The sequence below is a fragment of the Sus scrofa genome, chromosome 8, assembly GCF_000003025.6.
Source record: "Sus scrofa isolate TJ Tabasco breed Duroc chromosome 8, Sscrofa11.1, whole genome shotgun sequence".
Classification (NCBI taxonomy): Eukaryota; Metazoa; Chordata; class Mammalia; order Artiodactyla; family Suidae; genus Sus; species Sus scrofa.
In genome coordinates, this window is record NC_010450.4 from 87,311,826 (window position 1) to 87,336,836 (window position 25,011).

The 25,011-nt window shown below is 44.4% G+C and overlaps 2 protein-coding genes across 15 annotated transcripts in view; one reads left to right on the forward strand and one right to left on the reverse strand.

The window, feature by feature from the left end:
- Positions 1-11,298, forward strand: part of MAML3 (mastermind like transcriptional coactivator 3) — a 443,771-nt gene extending 432,473 nt beyond the window's left edge. The window contains 1 exon segment of the mRNA XM_021100677.1: positions 7,838-11,298. Within this exon segment, the coding sequence (XP_020956336.1) occupies positions 7,838-8,835 (998 nt within the window). The 3' untranslated portion in view covers positions 8,836-11,298.
- MGST2 (microsomal glutathione S-transferase 2) overlaps positions 6,355-25,011 on the reverse strand; it is a 76,384-nt gene continuing 57,727 nt past the window's right edge. For 4 of the 14 annotated variants that reach the window (XR_002346420.1, XR_002346410.1, XR_002346419.1 and 1 more), the window contains 4 exons: positions 20,080-20,150; positions 16,763-16,844; positions 16,095-16,277; positions 6,355-10,906 (listed from right to left, as the gene is read on the reverse strand). Coding sequence is in view for 1 of the 14 variants with exons in the window: in XM_021100678.1 (XP_020956337.1) it covers positions 16,148-16,277; positions 16,763-16,844; positions 20,080-20,150 (283 nt within the window). In the remaining 13 variants the exon portion in view is untranslated. Of the gene's footprint in view, positions 10,907-16,041; positions 16,278-16,762; positions 16,845-20,079; positions 20,151-25,011 lie in introns of those variants that run through there. The other 10 variants (XR_002346418.1, XR_002346417.1, XR_002346416.1 and 7 more) reach the window with 10 other exon arrangements.

The window sequence follows — 25,011 nt, forward strand, 5'->3', positions numbered from 1 at the left end:
TAATTATTGATATGTATGTTCTTATTGCCATTTTATTAATTACTTTGGCTTTGTTTTTGTTTTTTTTTTTTTTTTTTTTTTTTTTTTTTTTTTTTTTTTTTTTTTTTTTTTTTTTTTTTTTTTTTTTTTTTTTTTTTTTTTTTTTTTTTTGTTCTCTTTTTTCTTCTTCCTTTTCCTCTTTTCTGTTTCTGCTTTGGTTATTTGTACATGGATGTTTCATATCTTTACTGTACATATACCTTCACTGGTGAGCCTTGTCATTTTTGGTATTTTTGTTTCCTGTTGCTGTATTTTCTTTTCTGCCTAGAGAAGTTCCTTTAGTATTTTTTGTAAGGCTGGTTTAGTGTTGCTGAATTCTCTCAACTTTTGCTTATCTGTGAAGCTTTTGATTTCTCCTTCAAATCTGAATGAGAGCCTTGCTGGGTAGAGTAATCTTGGTTGGAGGTTTTTTCCTTTCATCATGTTAAGTATATCATGCCACTCCCTTCTGGCCTACAGAGTTTCTGCTGAAAATACTGCCAATAGCCTTATCAGGGTTCCCTTTTATGTTATTTCCTTTCCCTAGCTGCTTTCAAGATTTTCTCTTTGGCTTTAATTTTGGTCAGTTTGATTAATATGTGTCTTGGGGTGTTCCTCCTTGGGTTTATTTTATATGGTACTTGCTGCGCTTCCTGGATTTCAGTGAGTGGTTCCTTTCCCACGTTAGGGAAGTTTTTGGCTATTATCTCTTGGAATATTTTTTCCGTCCCCTTCTCTCTCGCTTCTCCTTCTGGCACGCCTATAATATGGATGTTGTCCCAGAGTTCTCTGAGACTCTCTTCATTTGTTTTCAGTGTTTTTTCTCTTTTCTTTTCCTCATCCGTAATTTCTACTAATCTGTCCTCCACCTCACTTATTCATTCTTCTGCCTCCTGTATTCTTCTGTTGGCTGCTTCTAGTGAATTTTTTATTTCAGTTATTGTATTTTGCATCTCTTCTTGTTTAAGTTTTATATCTTGTATCTCTTTGCTCAGTGTTTCCTGTAAGTTATCCATCTTTGCCTCCAGTCTATTTCCAATGTCTTGCATCATCTTCAGCATCAACAGTCTAAAGTCTTTTTCCTGGAGGCTGAGAATCTCCTCATCATTTAGCTGATTTTCTGGGGTTTTTCCTTTCTCCCTCATCTGAGTTATACTTCTCTGTCTTTTCATTTTTATAGGTTTTTATTGTGGTAACCTTTTTACAGATACTAGAGTTGTAGCCTCTCTTACTTCTGATGTCTGCCCCCCTTGTGGCTGAAGTCAGTATGGAAGCTTGCTGTAGGCTTCCTGATGGGAGGGGCTGATGCCTGCCCCCTGGTAGGAGGAGCCAATTCTAATCCCTCTGGTGGGTGAGGCTTAGTCTCTGGATGGGATTAGAGGCAGCTGTGTGCCTGAGGGGTCTTTAGGCAGCCTGTCTACTGAGGGGTGGGGCTGTGGTCCCACCTGGCTTGTTGTTTGCCCTGGGACTTCTCAGTGCTGACTGATGGGTGGGCCAGATTTTCCCAAAATGGCCACCTCCAGAGAAAGGCATGCTGCTGAATATTCCCAACAGCTTTGCTTCCAATGTCCTTCCCCCACAGCACTCCACATTCACCCGTTTTCCCAGGAGGTCCTCCAAGAACTGCGGTCAGGTTTGACCCAGATTCCTATGGAGACTTTGCTTTGCCCTGGGACCCAGTGCACGTGAAAGCCCTTTAAGAATGGGGTCTTCGGAGTTCCTGTGGTGGCGCAGTGGTTAACGAATCTGATTGGGAACCATGAAGTTGCAGGTTCGATCCCTGGCCTTGCTCAGTGTGTTAAGGATCTGGCATTGATGTGAGCTGTGGTGTAGGTTGCTGACACGGCTCAGATCCCGAGTTGCTGTGGCTCTGGTGTAGGCTGGTGGCTATAGCTCCAATTGGACCCCTAGCCTGGGAACCTCCATATGCTGCAGGAAGCCCTAGAAAAAGCAAAAATACAAAAAAAAAAAAAAAAAAAAAGAATGGGGTCTTCGTTTCCCCCAGTCCTGTGGAGCCCCTGCGCACAAGCCCCACTGGCCTTCAATGCCAGATGTTCCAAGGGCTCTTTCTCCCAGTGCCAGATCCCCACAAGTGGGAGCTTGATGTGGAGCTCAGAACTCTCACTCCTGTAGGTGAGTCTGTGTGAACCAGTTAGTTTTCAGTCTCTGGGGCTTCCCACCCAGGAGGTATGGGGTTGTTTATATTGTGTACTTGCCCCTCCTACCTCTTGATGTGGCCTCCTCTTTGTCTTTTGGAGTAGGATATCCTTTTTTAAGGTTTCTGGTCCATTTGGTTGAAGATTGCTCAGCCTTTAGTTGTGAATTTTGTTGTTTTTAGGAGAGAAGTTGAGCTCCAGTCCTTCTATTCCACCATCTTAATCCCATCTCTGGGTTAAATTGTTGATTTGAGATTTTTCTTCTTTTTTGAGGAAGGCCTGCATTGCTATGAGCTTTCCTCTAAGCACTGTTTTTGTGGCATTCCATACATTTTGAATGATTGTGTTTTCATTATCATTGTCTCAAGGTATTTTTTTAATTTCCCTTTTGATTTCCTCATTGACCCGTTGGTTTTTTAGTAGAATGTTGTTTAGTCTCCCTGTAGTCAGTTTTTTCTCATTTCTTTTCCTGTGGTTGATTTCTAGTTTCATGCCATTGTGGTCAGAGAAGATACTTGAAATAATTTTTATACTCAAATTTGTGGAAGTTAGTTTTGTGCCCCAATATGTGGTCAATCCTTGAGAATGTTCCATTTGCACTTGAAAAGAATGTATACTCTGATTTTTTTGGATGTAATGTCCTGAAAATGACAATGAATTCTAAGGTTTTTATTGTGTGATTTAGGATCTCTGTTGCCTTATTGATTTTCTGTGTAGGCAATCTGTCCATTGACGTGAGTGGGGTGTTAAAAGTCTCCTACTATGATTGTGTTCCCATCAATTGCTCGTTTTCTGTTTGTATTTGTTGTATGTATCTGTGTGCTCCTATATCAGGGGCATATATATTGACGATTGTAATATCCTCTTCTTCAATGTATCAGTTTATCATTATATTGTGTCCTTCTTTGTCTTTCTTTATGGCCTTTGTTTTAAAGTCTATTTTGTCTGATATGAGTATTGCAACTCCTGTTTTCCTGTCTTTTCCATTCACATGAAATATCTTTTTTATATCCCCTCATTTTCAATTTATGTGTGTCTTTTGCCCTAAGGTGAGTCTCTTGTAGACAGCATACTGTAGGCTCTTGTTTTTTTATCCTATCTGCCACTCTGTCTTTTGATTGGAGCAATCAGTCCATTTACATTTAAGGTAGTATTGATAAATATGTATTTAATGCCATTTTAAACTTTGTTTTCCAGTTGATTCTATGTTTCTCCTTTGTCCCTTTCTTTTTTGTGATTTCCTTTTCATGCTCATGTTCTTTTTAGGTTTTGTGAATATACTGTTTGGTTTTGGTTTTGTGGTTGTCCTGTTTTTCAAGTGTATTAACCCCTTCCTATATCTGCCTGCTTCAGCTTGATAGTCATATAGGCTCAGGCAAACTCTTAAAAAAAAAAAAAAAGTCTAGATTTTCTTACTTTCCCCACCCACATTTTATGATTTTGGATCATTTTTTAATAACTTCTTGTTTGTGCTTTTGCTCTTCCTTGTGTTTATCATCACTTTTACATTAGGGTTTTTTTTTTTTTTTTCCTTTTAGATCTATATACTGGCTTATTTAAGCAATTGCTTTCCACTATTGATTTCCTCCATGCTCTTTCTTCTTATTTCTTTTTTTAGAGGAGCCCTTTCAGTATTTCTTTTAGAATGGGTTTCATATTGCTGTACTCTTTTAGCTTTTGTTCGTTGGAGAAATTCTTTATTTCTCCTCTATTTTAGATGATATTCTTGCTGGGTATTCTTGGCTGCAAATTTTTCCCTTTTATAACTTTGAATATATCTTGCCACTCTCTTCTGGCCTATAGTGTTTCTGTAGAGAAATCAGCTGATAGCCTTATGGGGGTTTCCCTTATAATTAACACTTTGTTTTTCTCTTGCTGCCTTTAGAATCCTCTCTTGAACTTTTGCCATTTTTAGTATGTCTTGGTGCAGGCCTGTTCAGGTTCATCTTGTTTGGGGCCCTCTGTGTTTCCTGTATCTTGATGTGTTTCCTTTAGATTTGGAAAGATTTCAGCCATAATTTCTTCAAATATATTTTCAATCCCCCCCTTTTTTTTTCCTTCTCCTCAGGAATCCTTATTATGCATAGATTGACCCACTTTGTATTATTCCATAGATCTCTTACATTGCTTTCATGTTTTTTCATTTTGTTTTCTGTCTGCTGTCCTGATTGGGTGATTTCCATTATTCTATCTTCCAAGTCCCTAATTTATTCCTCTGCATTATTCATTCTGGTCTCCAGTGCCTTTAACTCAGTTTGTGTCTCTGGAAATGAATTTTCTAATTTTTCTTGGCTCCTCATATTTTCTAGTTCCTTTCTAAAGTAATCTGCATTAGTGTTCATATCCACCCTTAATTCCTTCAGTATTTTCACTATCTCCTTTTTGAACTCAGTGTCTATTAGACTGCAGAGATCTGTTTCATTATTTGTTCCTTCAGGTGAATTCTCCTGTTCTTTTAAATAAGAATGGATCCTGAGCTTTTTCATTTTGCTTATATTTTTCATATTCTGTGAGTTTAGTGAAAACAACTACTGAAGTCTTGGAGGGCTGTTTATATACATGAGTGCCCCTAGAGATTTTGTCAGGGCTTACCTTTTTATTTTTAGGGTGCCGTTGAGTGCTTCCAGGGAGATGGAGGCAATGGACAGGGCCAGTAGCCAGTGCCTTGTTGCTGGGCCCTTGACAGTGGCAAGGACCTGTGGGAAGATGGCACCAGCTGCTCTTAGTTTCAGGGCTTGGGAAGTGACAGTGATCAGGCATGTGTAGGTAGTGCCTGGAGCATGAAGCAGTGGCAGCAGCAGGGCAGGTGTGTTCCCAGGGGAGTGAGAGCAACGACAGGTTTTGTTAGGTTGTAGTGCCCTCTTCTTTCCCAACCTCTGATGTGACTTGGGGCCGCAGGTGGTGCAGATACACAGACCTCTAGCTGTGGTGGGCCACAGCCCTCCCTCAGTGTCTGAGATGACTGCTGTGGTTTATTCCTGCTGCTTGTATATCACACAAGAAGTGCTGTGTCACTCTTAGGTCCCTGCTGCCCTTAGGCCACACAAGAGATGGCTGGCCTCCCATGGCCCAATCAAGTGGTGCCTTGCCACCCATAGCCTGTGCCAGAGGCAGCCTCCCCCTTGAGCATCCACACATGCACAGGGAGAGGTATTCCTATGACAGTCCACCCCTCCTCATCCCGCCCTCCCCAATGCCTTGCTTCTCCTGCAGACCTAGACCTCCTCCCAGGTTCCCTCAGCTATGGCTTTCAACTCCCTAGCCCCTCAGGCTGTGTCCACGCAGCCCACCCTAGTTCTCTCCCTGGAACTGACGTCCAGAGGCAGGGTCTTAGCACCCAGCCCCAGCATCTCAGTCTGTGGTGTCTGGGCAGTGGTACAAATGGTCGATGTGACTCTCACTCTCCTTTACCTTCTTCAGTCAGATGCTGCGCTTTTCTCAGTGACTGTGCAGTCGCTCCATCTCCGCTGATCTCCCCATCGGTTAAGTGGCTTCCCAGTGTGGGTTCCTTTCCTCTTTAACAGCTCCCTCTCAGGAATATGGGTCCTGTCCTGATTCCTTTGCTCTTTTTTTCCCCTTTTGCTCTACCCAGTTATGTGGAGGGTTTCTTGCCCATTTGGGGGGTTTAAAGTCTTCTCCAGCATTCAGTAGATGTTCTGTGCAAATCGTTCTACATGTAGATTTTTTGTGTGTGTTTGTGAAAGAAGGTGAGTGTGATGTCTTACTGCTATGCATCTTGATCCTTCTCCCAAAATGTCCTTTTTCTAAAAGAAGAATTATGCCTGGATGGTGTAGTCATTTACACAAAGTAAAAATAAAAATTGGCCTGGAATAACATTTCAATACCTCTTCAAAAGTATGGCAGCATTTCTGTCCAAGTAAACTATTTCTCATGGACAAAATTAGTGCAGACAATATCTAATCCTTCAACATACTTAAATATACAAAAAAAAAAAGTCCAAAATAGGGAAGTCTCTTCATCTGTTTTCAGCAGCCTGTTTATATAATTTGGGTCTATCCAATTTATCTGAGTCAGCAGTGTTTTTCCCTTAAATTTTTTTATAAGCAACTCAATAACCCATTTCACCACAGTTGATCAGCTTGGCCATGCAGTCAATACAAATTTAGTCTTCAAGGTCACAACACTTTATAACAAGATTCCAAGGTGCAATATATACTACTGTCCAGTGTTTAATCAGGAACTTTTGATTTTTTTTTAATATCCACTGAGATATAATTAAACTCAAAACCAAAAAAATTGAACATTTCTAGGGATCTCTTTCAGATCTTTCTGGTTTCCCCACAATAAGCATTTCATTTTTTCAATGCGAGGTGATATTGATCTCAAGCCACAAAAACTTAAATCATAATCAAGATACCCATAATTTTCTTTCTTAAGAAAGAAACTATGGAGCCGTATTTGCTGCTCAGAAATCAATATCCCCATCAGGAAGACAAAAACACACTTCAGTTATCTGCCAAGGTGCCAGGCTTAACAAGGTTGTACTATTCTCATTTGGTTTCTCATCCCAGTTCTAGGTAGGATCAAATTTGCTTGTAATATTGATTGGCTCCCATGCTGCACCTTTTAAAAATGTCCAGCCCAAAAACAAACCAAAAAAAAAAAACTTTTTCTTTCATAGACTTAATCATTAGTAGACACACCAAAAAATCCATTTTTGTGCACCTCCTAGCCCTTGACAATGTTGGGCTTCTGAGGGTGACATTTCTATTCTCTTTGCTGGTTTAGAGATTTCCTGGAAACATGTAAAGAAGGATTCATTCAAAGGTCTAATTAGAGTTGAGTGACTTGGCATTGATACTCTGGCCAACTTTTAAGCAACATCATTAAAATTGCTTTAGTGGTCCTTGCTGATTTGAAGGAGTGGACTTTGCTGGAGAAATGCATAAAATCCACTGCCAAGTAGCAAGTAGCAGGATGATCTCTTTTTCTAGCTCAGGAAGGTGGCCAGTTCACACTGACATGTTATGATTCAGAGAATCTGGAACATGTGGGAAAGCTACAGAGTGGATCCACAAATTGTCCCATCTGTCAAAATAACTTCTTGCAGAAGCAGTGGCCTTTCACCTCTCAAATCCTGCTCAAGTCTTAAGGGAAATTAGTCTAATGGTCTTTATTGAGAGTATTCTCTACTGAACCATGTTCCACTTCACAAATGGTACATGCAAAGTGATCAGCTGTTTCTTCCTAATTTAGCCCAAGAGGTGAATTTCCTCTTGCCTCCAAAAAAAAAAAAAAAGACATCTTACTAGTTGAGGAAGGCATCATATCAAGAACACTCAATTTGCTTCTGAAATGCAAACAAAAATATCAGGCTATATCAAATAGAAAAAGTCAACTACAAAGGCGTGTGTGGTGTATCATCCTAATTTTCATGTGTCTATTCATATATTAAGTAAGTTTATAGTGGTCACTTCTGGATGGTGGGAATTCAGGTGACTTTAATTTTCATCTTTGTGCTTCTCTTTTCCAAATTTTTCACAATCAGCATGTTATAGTCAGCAAAATACCGATCAGTCTTTTAAAAGATTATCAAAGTAGATCCTTTCGTACAAAAGGAATTTGTCATTTGTAAAGAAAAGTCCAGCTTGTCACATTGCTTATGGAAATGAGTGAACTGGTGTGTCCTTTTTCCCTGCAGGGTCTCCCCAGGATATAGCAGCCGTGAGAAGCCAGGCAGCCCTCCAGAGCATGCGAACGTCACGGTTGATGGCACAGAATGCAGGCATGATGGGAATGGGACCCTCCCAGAACCCAGGGACAATGGCCACAGCAGCAGCCCAGTCGGAGATGGGACTGGCCCCTTACAGCACCACACCTACCAGCCAACCCGGAATGTACAATATGAGCACAGGAATGACCCAGATGTTGCAGCACCCAAACCAAAGTGGCATGAGTATCACCCACAACCAAGCCCAGGGGCCGAGGCAGCCCACCTCAGGGCCAGGGGTCGGGATGGTGAGTGGTTTTGGTCAGAGCATGCTGGTGAACTCTGCCATTACCCCACAGCACCAGCAGATGAAGGGGCCTGTAGGCCAGACCTTGCCCAGGCCCCAGGCCCCACCAAGGCTGCAGAGTATTATGGGAACAGTCCAGCAGGGGACACAGAGCTGGCAACAGAGGAGCTTACAGGCAATGCCCGGGAGGACTAGTGGAGAATTAACATCCTTCAACAACGGCACCAGCTACCCGTTACAAGCTGGCCAGCCGAGGCTGACCAAGCAGCACTTCCCCCAGGGACTGAGCCAGGTGGTGGATGCTAACACTGGCACCGTGAGGACTCTCAACCCAGCTGCCATGGGCCGGCAGCTGATGCCACCGCTCCCGGGGCAGCAAGGCACGGGCCAGGCCAGGCCGATGGTCATGTCTGGCCTAAGCCAGGGCGTCGCTGGCATGCCAGCATTCAGCCAGCCCCCGGCACAGCAGCCCATGCCCGGGGGCAGCTTTGCTCCGAGCAGCCAGAGCCAAGCCTACGAGCGAAACCCCCCTCAGGACATGTCATACAATTACAGCAGCGATGCCCCTGGGCCTTCCTTCCCAGGCCTCTCGGACAGTGCCGATCTCATGGACTCCATCATCAAAGGCGGGCCAGGGGATGAGTGGATGCAGGAGCTCGATGAACTGTTTGGAAACCCCTAGTCAAGAGGGACCCTGAGAGCCAAAACCCTAGTGGTTAAAGCTTCCACCTTGAAAAAGAAACAGGATGTGGACTCATCCTTGTTTTTTTTGTTTGTTTTTTTGACCCATGTAAACTGAGCAGAACTGCAGCCGGCTGACAGTGGAAGGTCCAGGTACCAATCCCCAGCCCTGCTGGGCTTTGTTCCACCCAGCAATCAAGACAGACACCTTGCCAATCCCGCTGCAAGAGAGGGAGCCGCACAGGAGGCAAGTGGAGAGATGAGTCCACGGCCCCTCTGCTTGGCCCTGCCTGCGATCGCCTAGCCTAGCAGAGCCGCTCCAGCCAAGACAGACTGCTGCCTGACGTGCGGTGGCTGACAGCCCCTCCTGGCCCTGGTCCAGGGGTCACAGCGCTGGAGACACAGAGGCGAGCGAGCCGGGGGTGGAGGAGAGGCCCCCCTGAGGCGGCTGCACGCACTGAACTCTGACTGCAAGAAAAGGCTGGCCTTCAAGACATGCCACTGGATTTGGAGGGCAGGCGAGAAGACCAGAGAGGTGTCGCCAGAAGACACAGGCTCCACAGGCCTGTCTCCCCCCCATGATGACTCTCAGGAATGTTGGAGACGTTGCCTCACAAGGATCACCAAGGGAGCTTGGAGAAAGGTCCTGCAGTCCTGGGCAGGCAGCCCTCTGCTGGTGACCATGGTGGCCGTCGCTGCAGGGAGCTGGGCTGGAGCCTCCTGGGGGCCTGGTACAACCAGATACATCTCAGCAGTTCTCATCGACTCCTGGAGGCCACAGGCTGGGAGGCCACAGGCTGGGGAGGCCCCAGCTGGACACTGTGTCTGCCAGCACCCCCGCCTCTCCCCTGTTGCCCCACCGCAGCCTGCCCCTGCTTCTCCTTGCAGACTATCCAAGAAGAAATGAAGCTTTTGTCTTCAGGGAGCCTGGGCAGAGGCAAAATAAAAGCAAGAAGCACCTAGACAAGCCTGATATGCAGGAAGCGACACTGGAGTTCTCTGCCTGGCACTGAGTGACCGCCCTGCTCCTGAGCAGTGGGTTTACATGAGCACGTGATGCCTCTGGGAAACCAGGGAGGGACTGGTCTGGATGGCGCCGGCTGTGGCTCCCTTGGGAAACCTCCCAGGAGTGAGGCCCTAAAATCGGCCTGGCCCTTCATCCCTGCTCACTAGAAAGACAAAGCTCAAACCCTGAAAGATGAGGAATTGAAAATTCAATTGCTCTGCTTCACACTTTTTGATGATAAGAAGGAGGAAGGGATGGTTCCTTCCCAGTGGCAGAATGATCCTTTCGTGAAGTTCTGTAGAGTTGTTCTCTTTGTAATTCGCTCACCTTGGCACCTCACTGAAGTCTGTCGGGAGGGGTCACCCACCCCGACTGGCAACTGCCGTGAGGCTTGTCTCAGCCCTCCTTGCCTCCCCTCCTGCTGTCCAGGTTTGCAGGCCACGTGGCACAGCCATTGTCCTGAGTGAGAGAAGCGAGTGTTTTTCTCCTGCCACCCCTCCCCTCTGTGTCCAAAGGCAGGCTCCCCTCTGCACACTCACGTGTAACTCAGCGCTGCAGAGCCCCAGCGCAGCTCCGGGAGCAGGTCCTGGGAGCGGGGTTCGAAGGAAGAGCTGGGGCAGAGGAGGTAGAGGCAGGGGCAGCCCGGCAAACCCTGCCCTTGACTTGCTCACCCAATGCCAAGGTCACAGGGCTACTCAGAGCAAGGGACCGGGCGGGGCTGTGTTCCCTCTGGGAAGAGGTGGTGGCAGGGTGACCGAGAACTCCCTGTGTGGGGAGGGACCCACCAGGGAATGTCTTGAGTGGCCAGGGATGATAACCAAAAACAGAAGTAAACCAACGAGAAGACAGAATATATAATTACCTTTTTCTGAAAGGTCCAAGAAATAAATCTCTAAGCAACGATGGAAAACTGGAGGCGGTGAGGGAGGGGGAAGGGGGGCTCCATTATCTTTTAGAAGCTTCCTCCAAATGCTCAGTACTGGGACCAAGTAAATAGAGGTAGATTTTAATAAGGTGGTTTTGTTTTGTTTTTGTTCTTACTAAGGTGCTGATGTACATGTAATGTCTAAAAAAAAAAAAGTTATTTGTAAATAAGTTTTTACAATACTTCAGATATCACTGGGTCTACTATCTGTAAAAAAAATATATATACATATAAATATATATATACCGTTTGTTTAAAATAGAGTATTTTTATTTCATTCCTTAACTCATCATCCCAGCAGTGGTATTTGCACTTCAGAGGACATCGAATTACTAATTTGTACTGGATGACCTACGGCAACTTCCCCCATTTTCTTCAGATTTTTCTAGTTATCTGTTTTTACTTTGTACATTGAGCATCGCTTATTTCCTTTTAAGAAATGTACAGAACTGAAGTGTAGAAATGAAGTGATGTTGACCTACCACTTTTAAAGAAAAACAAAAAAACAAATAAAAGATCATTATCTGAACCAATCCACAGTTTAGTTTATTTTAGAACTCTCACTGGAGCACCAGCCTTAATTAAGCAGACGTATGATGCTGGACTTTAACTCCAGTTCTTATCTCAAAATTTTGACATCATTATTTTAAACATTTATGTAACAGTAGAGATCACAGGCACTCATCCCCAGCCTTTTTACTTCAACCATACAGCTAAAACATTCTAAACAGGCACCCCAAGCCGTTCCCATGGTGGCTCAGCGCTAATGAACCTGACTAGTATCCATGAGGACTCGGATTCAGTCCCTGGCTTTGCTCAGTGAGTTAAGGATCTGGCATTCCTGGGAGCTGCGGTGTAGGTCATAGATGTGGCCCAGACCCAGTGTTGCTATGGCTGTGGGGTAGACCGGCAGCTACAGCTCAGATTTGACCTCTAGCCTGGGAACCTCCATATGCAGCGGGTACAACCCTAAAAAGACAATAAACAAATACGCATTCCAGGGACGTGGAACCAGTGAGAGGAAAGTCAGCTTTGAAAGAAAAGGACCAAAGTCCATTTGTAGATTGAGTACCATCACAATTCAAATTCCTCCTGGTTTGGAAAACTGATAGTAAAATTCTCATTTAAAAAAGGAAGGAAACTTGGATATATTAGGGGGAAAGTAACAATGGGGCCATGCTCCATTGTACTGGACCCTGGTGCTACACCCACGCATGCTTACATGCACACACGCATACACACACACCTCTTCTACCAGCCCAGCTGCATCTCTTTGGAGGATGGCCTTCGGCTAGGGTCTGGCTTAACCAGCACCACCCACAGAGAGTTTAAGGTGCTTAGAAGTTCATGTCTCTCCAGATGTGAGATCCCAGTTAACTTGCCTGGACAAACCCTGAGCTAGGACTTCTGCTCCGAGCTCCCCTGCAGGATCAGGCAGAGACGGAGACTTGGCCCGAAGGTGCCCCCTTGCTTGGCTTCCTGTCTTTGTCTGCTCTGTTTCCCCTCCTGGGAGCCCTTCCCCAACAAATCACACACACATGAATCTACTCCACTTCTATAAGGCCAGACCTAGGCTTGCCATCCAACTTTAAAAAGCACAGCAAAACAACACATATCAAAACTGTCTGGGTGAAGCAGAAGGAGGCCACAAGAACAGAATGAGGTCATCATCAAAAAGAGATCCAGGAGTTCCTGAGGGTGGCTCAGCAGAAACAAATCTGACATCCAGGAGGACGCAGATTTGATCCCTGGCCTCTCTCAGTGGGTTAAGGGTCCAGCGTTGCCCTGAGCTGTGGTGTAGGTCACAGACACAGCTCAGATCTGACAATGCTGTGGCTATGACATAGGCCAGTGGCTACAGCTCCAATTCAACCTCTTAGCCTAGAAACCTCCATATGCCATGGTTTGGCCCTAAAAAGAAAAAAAAAAAATCTGAAACAAAGATGAGTTTTAATATGCACAAATTCCAAGAGAAAAAAATGAACTTGACTAAGGAAGAAGGGGCCAGCCCTACTCAGGGTGGGCTGTGGTCCACACTCACTGGCAAATACCATGGAGAAAACAATGTGACATTCGGCCTTGTCACACTAATATTGGCTTAGTGACATGAGATCAAAAATTAACAGATTCAGGGGCTGGGGCGGGGGGAAAGGCTGACACAGAATAAAAATATGAAGTCTGAGAAGGGCTGAGTATTCCTCCTTGTCCTAATGAATTGTTTTTAATTGGGAATTCCCATCATGGCACAGCAGAAACGAATCCAACTAGGAACCATGAGGTTGTGGGTTTGATCCCTGGCCTTGCTCAATGAGTTAAGAATCCAGTGTTGCCATGAGCTGTGGTGTAGGTCACAGACTCGGCTCAGATCTGGCATTTCTGTGGTTGTAGCTGTGGTGTAGGCCAGCAGCTGCAGCTCCGATTTGACCCCTAGCCTGGGAACCTCTGTATGCCGTGGGTGCGGCCCTAAAAAGACAAAAGACACACATACAAATTATCTTTAATTACTGCACTGGATGAATGGACTGCCTTTCTCCTTTAAGAAGATTCTTATTTATAATTGTGCTGACTTCTATAAAATCCCAGTGCAGCAAGTGCCTAACACAGGAAGGCGGAGAGAGAGAATAAACATCTTTCCAGAAGTCACTAGGCATCTGCCTCCATGGGGAGGAAATATTTTATTGCCAAAAATTAGGAACCTTCAAAAGCATGAAAGGAGCCATTTCTGCCTTTGACCACAAGGAAGATTGTGTCTGAAGGAAAAAGGGTAAAAAACAAATGACCGGATGCTTTTCCTTCTTAATGACTTTTTTGGCCACACCTCATCTACTTCTAACCCTGCAAGGAAAAGCAAGGGAGAGGAAAAATACCTTAAAGGAGAACAGGGCTACTTGTTTTTGTAACCAGTCCTTTATCTTCCCATCTCCTTTTTCAATTTTTTTCTTCTTCAATTTTCTCTAGTCTCATTTTGTTTATGTTTTTAGGATATGAGACTTCCATGCCTGTGTCCTCTGGCTGGACTACCACAGACACCTGTCTCATTTCACACAGTAAGCAGAGGAACTGGGGCAGCATTCACACACCTGGCACCCAGGTGTCCCTGCCGCGCCCAGGACAGTTGCCAAGCCAGGGCTTAGGCTATGGCCCCACCCCTACCCTCCGATCCTAAGTCACGTGCAGAGTGCTCAAAATAAAAAACCTTCAGAGGTACCCAGAACCTGGCTTTAGGTTTTAACTTTGCTTTAGGCTTTTAAACTTTTTGTTACGGACATTCTCAAACAATAAGAAAAATAGAAAGAATATGACAACGAATAATGGTACACTCACCAACTCAACTTGATCATTGTCAACACTTCACCGGAGATGCTTCACATAGATACTCCCTGGAATCATTTCAAAGCACACTCTACACACCCAGTCACTTCACTGGTGCCTCAACCTCCCAGCTGGCAGCTCCCAAGAAGCAGGCCATTTGCGTTCCAAGCCACAACATCACTACTGCACACAAGGAATTCCCTAATAGCTCATTCTTATTCGAATTGTCCCAATTGCCTCCCAGATGTCTTCCATCAGCTTTTTTCTGCTAACCAGAATCCAGGATCCCACATTGCCTTTTGGGTTTTACGCATTTTAAGGCTTTTTTAATTCAGAAAAGATCTTCTCCATCCCTTTGTTCATACACTTTTTGAGGCAAAGGATCAGTTTTCCAAAAAGAAAAATCGGTCGACTTACTAATATCCAAAAAATACCTACGTCAGATCGAGACTCACATCTCTTCAGCCAGCACATTTGCTCCCTGTAGCCAATTTATAGGAATTAAAAACATCAAGAGGTTGCCTTGGTGACCAAAGAATTAGAACAAAGGAAACAAATTCTAGAGTTCAGATGTTTTAAAGATACAGAGCTTTGAGGTGCTGTGGGCCCATCTTTTCCACAGTTGTTTAAGCAAACTGTATCTGCTTACATGTGTGTTTATCATGTACATCTTTAAATAGTTCCTGACTGATGCACCCTGAGCGTGTGTGGGGATATGTAGCACTTGGATTGGGAATATGAGAAGTTGCTGTGTTTTCTTTTCTACTATTCCAGAAACACTAGTGTTTCAATGCCTTTATTTCTTTTTCTATTATTCATAGCCTCAGTAACTGTCTTTGCACCCATACACACACAAGTCCCAATAAAAGCATCTTAGAGATGCCTACACCAGATTCAAGGCTGTCAAACTGTCTTAGAAAAATTATAGAGCCCTCTCTTCCTGGTGTTAACAAATGTTACATATGGTCATAATTCCATTTTCCTAAGACCCCTGAAGATGGGGAGGTGGGCTCATTCCCATTTTATAGATGAACAAAGTGAAGAAAGGTCGTTTGCCTTGTGCCAGACAGCGACCGCACACCAGGGCCCAACAGCTGCAGGCCTCCAGCTCCCATGAGTCGAAGTGCAGTGGAAGCCAGGCTAGCCTCTCCAGCCATGACCTTGACCCTCCTTTGCCTCCCTGTTCAGGGGCAAGAACATTCCCTGAGCGCTCATCTCTGGATGGCTCCTTGAAAATGATATGCCCTCTTGTCTTTTTTCCTTTGGTCTTTTTTTTTTTTTTTTTTTTTGTCTTTTTGCCATTTTTTGGGCCTCTCCCACAGAATATGGAGGTTCCCAGGCTAGGGGTCGACTCGGAGCTGTAGCCACTGGCCTACGCCAGAGCCACAGCAACGCGGTATCCAAGCCGCGTCTGCAACCTACACCACAGCTCACGGCAACGCCGGATCGTTAACCCACTGAGCAAGGGCAGGGACAGAACCCGCAACCTCATGGTTCCTAGTCAGATTCGTTAACCACTGCGCCATGACGGGAACTTCTTCCTTTGGTCTTTATAAAGCCCATTTCCACAGCTGGAATTGTTTTGTGCTGTTAGCTGATGGCTGTCTTCTCTGGCTACTCTATGTATTTGCCTCATTTTCGCCACCATCTGTGGCTGTCCTGCAACCCGTGGGTGGCAGCTGCCTTATCAGCATCACCCTGGAACTTGCCATCAGGAGAGAAGCAGTCTCAGAGGCTAGTGATTGCAGTGGACCACAGAAAGCCCTGGACACAGACAGGGTAAGCTGCTCCCCACATAAGCGGTTCTGACTTGGGCACGTACTTCTATAGCCAGGGCTCGGCACCCTTCCCTGTTGCCATGGGTACGTCCCCTCAGAGCAAACTTCGGTCCTTAAACTAACAGGAAAAATCGAAAGGGTATGATTCTACAGAGCCATTTCAGGAAGAAAAAAAAAAAAAAAAAAAAACCAAATAGGGATTTTTATTGCTTTTAATTGAACAAGAGAGACCATCTAACCTTCAGAGTAGAAACATCTTCTGCAGGCATTTGAGCGAAAGGAGAGGGCCACTTTAGAAGTGCCTCAGTTTCTTGGCAATATTGAGGTCCAGATATTCATCCAGAAAGCTGTTTGTAATCCCCACAGCACCTAGGACGGCCAACAAGGCCAAAACCCCCAGACTTAACCGGAAACCAGTGATCCTGTGGGCAGAGATGAGAGAGAGGAGAAAAAATAAACTGGCCTACAGTGGTGCATCCGGGGAGCCCAGGCAGACGGTTCATTGTGGACACTGCCCAGCACATCCATGTTTTTACCATCAGGAAATTTCCAGCCATCAGACAAACTGAAGAGCATGCCTAGTCACAGGGGTCAAGGGGCTCCCTGGCACCGTCAAAGGATTCTCAAAGCTGGGTGGGATGATTGCCTTGGTAACTTCTAGGAGATAGTGCAAAATGTGTGCAACGATTTCAAGTGCAGTGGTCCAAGGATGTACATTTAGTGCAGTTTTACCCTTGCATTTCCCCGTCTCACACCTAGTTGTGTACGGCCTGGTGAGACTTGGGCAACATAGATCACCTTGTGATCACAGCCATCAATGCTGTTAACGCTGTCGGGAACAGGAAGCTAATTCAGACTCCACTGTGCTACTTTGTACCTAAAAATCCACTGCTTGGGTTCTCCTTACCTTTTTTTAGGAGCTTCTGAATATCCCCAAAAATACCGGTGACGGGCATAGATGTACACCAGACCCAGACAAGTGGCAAAAACTACAAAGGAAAAAAATAGAGGAGACACAGAATATGATGGCAGCCTTTCAAAGAGTGGGGTGAAAACTGAGAAAATGGTCACAAAATGTGTATCTGGCAAAAGACTTGTGTGCAGAATATATGAAGAACTCGGACAATGCAATAATGAAAAGAAAATATTTTTTAATAGCAAAACAATAGAAAATTCATATAGCAAGATAAACAAATGTACCAATAAGTACATGACATTTGTTCAACCTCATTCAGTATCATTCGATATCTGCAAATTGTAACTTAAAACCACAGTGAGATGACACCTCTGCACATCCACCGAATGGCGAAATTTTAAAAACACTGACAACATAAAATGTTGGGGATGTAGGAATCCTCATGCATTATTGGTGGGAATGCAAAGTAGCACAGCCACTTTGGGAAAAGGTCTGGTCGTTTCTTATAAAACTAAACATTACTTTTCAACCCAGCAATTCCCTTTTGGTGTATTTACCCAAGAGAAATGAAAGCACATGTCCATAAAAAGCCTTGAACGGAATGTTCATTGCAGATTTAATCATAATAGCCAAACACTGAAAATAGACTGGAAATCTATCCACAGGAGGAAGGATAAGCAAACTGTAAAAAGCATACAATGGAATCTCACCAACAATGAAAAGAAACAGATAACTTGTGACAGTTCAGTAAATCTCAAAAACATTTTGCTGGAGTTTCCATCGTGGCTCATCGGAAATGAATCTGACCTGCATCCATGAGGATGCAGGTTTGATCCCTGGCCTTGCTCAGTGGGTTCAGGATCCGGCATTGCCTTGAGCTGTGGTGTAGGTCAAAGATGCGGCTTGGATCCCACATTGCTGTGGCTGTGGGGTAGGCCAGCAGCTGCAGCTCTGATTCAACCCCTAGCCTGGGAACCTCCATATGCTGCAGGTCTGGCACTAAAATGAAAAAAATAAATAAATAAATAAATAAATAAAACCCAGAGCATTGTTTGCCTCTAAAAGGGCCTGGGAAGGACCTGAGGAAATTTTCTGAGAGGTTGTCATGTTCCACATCTTGGTGGGGATTTGTGTGATGCAGGTGTATACACTTGTCAACACTCATTGGATCATACACTCAAGGATTTGTGCATTTTGCTAAATACAAATTTTACCTAAAAGAAATGCAAAATGTTGTTTGATGTTCTGCCATCCTGTCCAGTGAAAACAATCTCAGTATCTTCCCTACATTAGGGAACCTCTCTTTCCTCAACGCTTGACATATGCAAATTACCAGAGCCCACTATAAAATCTTGGGACCCTGGTATGCAGGATAAAGTTATAAATAAAATAAAATTCATTATTGCCATAGGTCAAACTTTTTTGGTTTCCACTATCTACCAGATATATTGTATGGATTGGGGTGAGCGGTGGAAAAGATACCAGCTCCCTGCCCTTATGGGGTTTCTCAGCAAAGACAGACAACAGACAAAGGGGAAGACAGAAGCAAAGGGTAGACTTGAACGTGCTGTGAAGGAAGTGACGGGGGATGGGATGGTGGGAACTGGAGAGGCCGCCTTTAGGAAGGGGTTAGAGAGGCCCCTCTGAGGGGATGACTTGCACTGAGCCCTGAAGGGTGAGAAGGAGGAGGCCCATCAAAGAGCTGGAGAAGAGGGGTTGGCAGAGCCACCTGGCCCTCCAAGAAGCAGAGAGATTCTAAGCATGCTGCAGTTTTGAAACTCCCCATCTGCTCAGTTATGCCCACAAAGCCAATGGGGACTGTTCAAGGCAGTTAACAGGCAACCTACTCTGGATGAGAAAGAATGAAAATTACAACAACATACCTGAGAAATCCCTTCCTGCCAGGTGGTTGGCCTCATTCAGCCCATCAGCGTGAAACGCAAAGGGTCAAATGGCAGAGGCCAAGTCCCATTATCAAAAAGCCCTTTTCTTGTTAGTGGTGAAGATGGTCTCACCTAACAAGCAACTATTGCCTTCATTCTTGCCCTTAAGGGATAAAAATGTGAGTTGGACCAAAGTCAAGTCATTCTCTAAAGGACATGTTCTCTGAAATTCTTCAGTTGACAGTGAAAATTACAAGAGGGAAATGATAGGCTTGCCTCTGAAAGCAGCTGGATTTTGGTTTATTTAAATCTTAGCAATCAAGTGTCAAGCCCAAATGAGGCCATGAGAGTTATTGGAAAGAAAAGGGGATTAAATTTCTCCCAATTAGGTAGCGGGTGCTATGGTGACCTCCCATGAAATGGATGGGCAGAGTTTGGGTAAAGCCCCCAGCTCACTAAGGATACCCCTTCAAACAAAAAGCAGAGATTTAGAGAGTTTCTACATACATCAATAGCACTACATCCTTGGAAACTCTTTAAGAAAAAGTACATGGGCTTTTGGGTGAAAAAACCTATAAACCCTGCTTGAAATTACTTGAAAGCTCGTTTTTCCCTCAATCGTTGAACATTTAAGTTAGACAAATTTCTTGACCTCTCTGTACTTCAGTTTCTTCATCTGTACAGTAGGAATTAACTATCTGAGCTGCCTTATAGGAAGGTTTCTAATCCTTTGCACATGAGAGAATATATGTATGACACCTAAAAACAGTACCTGGCACAGTAACTACTCAATACACATTAGCTATAAAAATTAGGGCAAACTGTTCATTCTGTGTTCTGTTCCTGCAGATAAATTAGAATTTAGAGTATGAGATTTGAAGATGGAAACATGTCATTTTTATTTTGGAGTCTCCAGCATATGGTTTGTTCCAAGTTTGTTTTTACTTTTTTGTTTGTTTTTTTAAATCACCGAATTAAAAAGGAATGAGGGAGTTTCCATTGTGGCTCAGCAGTAATGAATCTGACTAGTATCCATGAGGATGCAGGTTCAATCCCTGGCCCCAGTCAGTGGGTTAAGGACCCCACACTGCCCTGAGCTGCAGTGTAGGTTGCAGAAGGGGCCCAAATCTAGCCTTGCTGTGACTGTGACATAAGCCTGTGACTGTGGCATAAGCCTGCAGCTGCGGCTCTGATTTGGACTCCCAGCCTGGGAACTGCCATATGCTGAGGGTGCAGCCCTAAAAATAAATAAATAAATATGAATGAGGTCAGAGTTAGCCTATCTGCAGCACCATGCTCTTTGATGCACATAGACAGTGCTTATTTTGTTTAAAACAATTTCCAGGATCAATAGGTGTGTGGTTGCTTGATAGTCGTAAGGAACATAGGATCATCAGAACAAAGTTGACTACGTATTAAACTTACCTTGGTTGAAATACCATCCAGCCACCCACAATGTAATAATGAATACTGGGTAAAACTCTAAAGAGTTTTGTCTGCAAGAAAAAAAATAAACAGGTAGGTTATTTTAGGAGAAAACTATATACCAAAGCAGTGAGTTTTCATCTAGAGGTAAATGCCCAGTTTCTTCTTATAAAAGTAATATAAAAATTAATAAGGAGCTTAAATGTCCTTACAGGTAAAATGAGTTTTTCAGAGTGCGACTCAAACATTGTTTAAACATCAAACAAGGCCAGAGTTCCCGTCGTGGCTCAGTGGTTAATGAATCCGACTAGGAACCACGAGGTTGCAGGTTTGATCCCTGGCTTCACTCAGTGGTTAAGGATCCGGCGTTGCCGTGAGCTGTGGTGAAGGTTGCAGATGTGGCTTGCATCCGGTGTTGCTGTGGCTGTGGCGTAGGCCAGCGGCTACAGCTCCAATTTGACCCCCAGCCTGGGAACATCTGTATGCCACAGGTGTGGCCCAGAAAAAGGCAAAACGACAAAAAAAAGAAAGAAAAAGAAAAAGAAAAACAAGGTCAAGAAATCACTCCCTCAGATGTAAATGGCCCAGAGTAGAAATGAATCATAGGTCTTTTCCAAAGACAGGCCTCAAGATGGTCTTGATGCTGAACCTAGAGATCATTCTGAATCTTATCTAAATAACTCAGAAAATAATGCAGTTCACATTAAATGAATTTCTTGCCCAGAATTCCCCTCACACCAACTGCCATCCATTTTGAGTTACCTCAGCACATTAAAAAATGGTTTTTAGGAGTTCCCACTGTGGCTCAGTGGTAATGAACCTGACTAGTATCTATGAGGATACACGTTCAATTCCTGGCCTCACTAAGTGGGTTAAGGGTCTGGCATTGCCATGAGCTGTGGTGTAGGTCACAGAAGGGGCTTGGACCCTGCATGGCTGTGGCTTTGGTGTAGGCCAGCAGCTGCAACTCCAATTCAATCCCTAGCTTGGGAAGCTCCATATGCCGCAAGTGAAGCCTTGAAAACCAAAAAAGTTTTGTAAGCAATTCCCCCTAAAATCTCCTGAAATCAGTGAATGAGCATATTTAATTCCCGTTTTATGGAGAGGGAAAAAACTAAAGACTGAGAACCCAAGCCGACAGGTGCCTCTCAGAGAATCAGAGGTAGACTGTGTCATCTCTAGATTCCAAAGTTCTGTCCTAATGTCAAGTCAAATTGCTTCTATTCATAGAAGACTTGCATGGAAAATTTGATACTATTTTAAGCAAAAGGGAATAGTTCTCTGGGAACTATAATTAATTCATCTGCACCTAGCAAAAGGAAAAGATATGAATTATATTCATCTTCCTTCCTGTGCTATGCCCCCAAGTGATCTTGGTTAGGTTGGCTGAGCTCTTCGCTGACAATATCACAAACAGAAAAAACTTTAATGTAATTTGTAATGAGGTATTGAGTTGATCCTGGGGGAAGAGTCATAGTCTACAGCATTAGAAATGATCCTGCATCCTTCCTTAAGCCTTAAAACTTAAAAAAGTAACAAAGGTTATGATGCAACTGACCCCAAAAAAAAGTTGATCTGGTTCTTGAAGGCTAAATATTCTAACCTAGGTCACCATGAGTGATTCTTCTTAATAAAAAATTTTTTTTAAAGTGTTCTATTTTGTTTTGTTTTTGTGACCATGATGGCGACATGGGATGGACCTGAACTTCCCCCCTCCCACAGGTGCACTGAATGTGCAGATACACACAGAGAAAATCCCTCTAAAAGAAATCCAGAAGCCAGCTGAATGACTCCTACACACCAGGCAAATAAGAAAATAGTCACACTGAAACATGTGGCTATTGGAAAAACTGCAACACACTCTCCTCAGAAGACCCTGAATAGCTAAAGCAAACTTGAGAAATAAGAAAAAAGCTGGAGGCATTGCACATCCTGATTTAAAACTGTATTACAAAGCTACAGTAACTGAAGCAGTATGGTATTGGCATAAAAGCAGACACACAGGTTAATGCAACAAAATAAAGAGCAGGAAATAAACCCATGCATATGTGGTCAATTAGTTTTTAACAAACCAACAAAGCATATACAACAAGGAAAGGATAATATCATCAATAAATGTGTTGAGAAAACTGGAAAGCCACATGCAAAAGAATGAAACTGGGGGAAGGATCAGGATATTGGGAGAATAAGATGTGGTGCTCTCCTTATCCCACAAACACATTAAAAAAAATCTATATGTAGAACAATTCACACAGAACATCTACTGAATCCTGGCAGAAGACCTTTAACCTCCAAAAAGGGCAGGAAACCCTCTGCATAACTGGGCAGAACAAAAGAAAAAAAGAGAGAGAGAGAGAGAAAAGGAATCAGGATGGGACTAGCACTCCTGAGAGGGAGCTGTTAAAGAGAAAAGCAATCCACACACTTGGAAGATACCTAACCAATGGGGAGATCAGCCAAGATGGAGGGACTTCAAAGTCACCAAGAAAAGCACAGCATCTGGACTGAGGAGGGCAAAGCAGAGGGAGAGCCACACAGACCATTTGTACCAACGCCCCTGGACACCACAGCCTGAGCCATTCAGGCAGGGGCTGAGTGTGGAGACTCAGGCTCCAGAGGTGAGTTCCAGGAAGAGGACTAGGATTAGCTATGTGGAGACAGCCTGAGGGGCTAGGCAGCTGTGCTCCACAGGCTGGGGAGTGGAACACCACAGCATAGGGAACTTGGAAGGAGATCTGGGCCTTCAGGAGAAGCAAGTTGCCATTGTTGGAGAGGGCAAGAGGAGGAGGGGCAGACTGCAGTAGGAATCCCTTTTTCTGCACATGCGCAGACTCTCAGAGGGCAAGGCACCTCTGACACAGGCTACAGGTGGCAAGGTGCCAGTTGCTCGGGCTACAGGCAACCGGGTTCCTCTTGTGTGGGCTGCAGGTGACCAGGAACCTCTTGTGTAGACTAAGGGCAGGGGGCTAAGCATGAAGCAGCACTTCTTGTGGGATCTATAGGCAAGTGGACAAAACACAGCAGTCATCTCAGACGCTAGATGGGGGCATGGCCTGCTACAACTAGGGGTCTGTGAACAGGTACCAACTGTGGCCCCAGGCACATCAGAGTTGGCAAAGAAGAGGGAACTGCAACCAAGCACCACCCATTGTTGCTCTCACTCCCCTGGGAACACACGTGCCCTACTGCTGCCACTGCGAAATGCTCCAGGCACTGAATAAATCTGCCTGAGGCTGATTAACATTTCTAAGGGCCTTGCAAATAAGAGTAGCCTGAACCACCTTCTCGTGGGTCCTTGCTACTGTTAAGAGCCAAGCAACTAGGCACTGACTACTAGCCCTGCTCATTGCCTCCTTCTCCCTGGAAACACATGCAGCAACCTATCAAGAGGATAACAGCCTGGTCACACTGGGGAAAGAGACAGCAAATATCCAAATTCAAACACCAAAAATAACTAGTAATCCCCCACAAAATACAAACGGGCGCTCTTGTATAGAGCTATCCCTCCAAGACTACAGTAGTTGGATTCCTTCAACTCACAGCATAAGAAAAATATAAACAAAAATGAAGAAGCTCAGGAACCATTCCCAGTTAAAAGAACAGGAGAATTCACCTGAAGAAGCAAATAATGAAAGGGACCTCTGCAGTCTTAATAGATACGGAGTTCAAAAAGGAGCTAGTGAAAATACTGAGGGAATTGTGGATGAAAATGAATAACAGATATAAACAGAAATCCAGATTACATTAACAGAAATGGAAACTCTAAGGAGGAACTAAGAAAAATTAGAAAATTCATTTCCAGAGACATGAACTGAGCTAAAGGTGCTAAAGGACAAAATGAATAGTGCAGAGGAATGAATTGGGACTTGAAAGACAGAATAATGGAAATCACCCAATCAGGACTGCAGACAGAAAACCAAATGAAAAAAAAAAAAAAAAAAAAAAAAAAGAGAGAGAGATGGGATTAAGATGGTGGAACAGAAGGACTGGAGCTCAACTTCTCTCCTAAAAACAACAAAATTCACAACTAAAGACTGAGCACACTTCACCCAAATGGACCAGAAACCATAAAAAAGATATCCTACTCCTGAAGAAAAAGAGGAGGACACATCAGAGGTAGGAGGGGCAATTTCACGATATAAACAACCCCATACCTCCTGGGAGGGAAGCTCCACAGGACTGGAAACTAACCGGTTCACAGAGACTCAGCTACAGGAGTGAGAATTCTGAGCCACACATCAAACTCTCATGTGTGGGGAATCTGGCACAGGGAGAAAGAGCCCCGGAGCATCTGGCATTGACGGCCTGTGGGGATTGTACGCAGGAGCTCCATGGGACTGGGGGAAATGGAGACCCCATTCTTAAAAGGCGCACACAGACTTTCACGTGCACTAGGTCCCAAGGCAAAGCAAAGTCTCCATGGGAATCTGGGTCAAACCTGACCGCAGTTCTTGGAGGACCTCCTGGGAAAACAGGGGTAAATGTGGCTTGTTGTGAGGGAAGGACATTGAAAGCAAAGCTCCCGGGAATATCCAGCAGCCATGCCTTTCTCTGGAGGTGGCCATTTTGGGAAAATCTGGCCCACCCATCAGTCAGCACTGAGAAGTCCCAGGGCAAACAACAATCCAGGTGGGACCACAGCCCCACCCCTCAGTAAACAGGCTACCTAAAGACCCCCCAGGCACACAGCTGCCTCTAATTCCATCCAGAGACTAAGCCCCACCCACCAGAGGGATTAGAATCTGCTCCTCCTACCAGGGGGCAGGCATCAGCCCCTCCCATCAGGAAGCCTATAGCAAGGCCCCCATAATGACTTCAGCCACAAGGGGGGCAGACATTAGAAGAGAGGCTACAACTCTAGTATCCGTAAAAAGATCATCACAACAAAAACCTATAAAAATGAAAAGACAGAGAAGTATAACTCAGATGAGG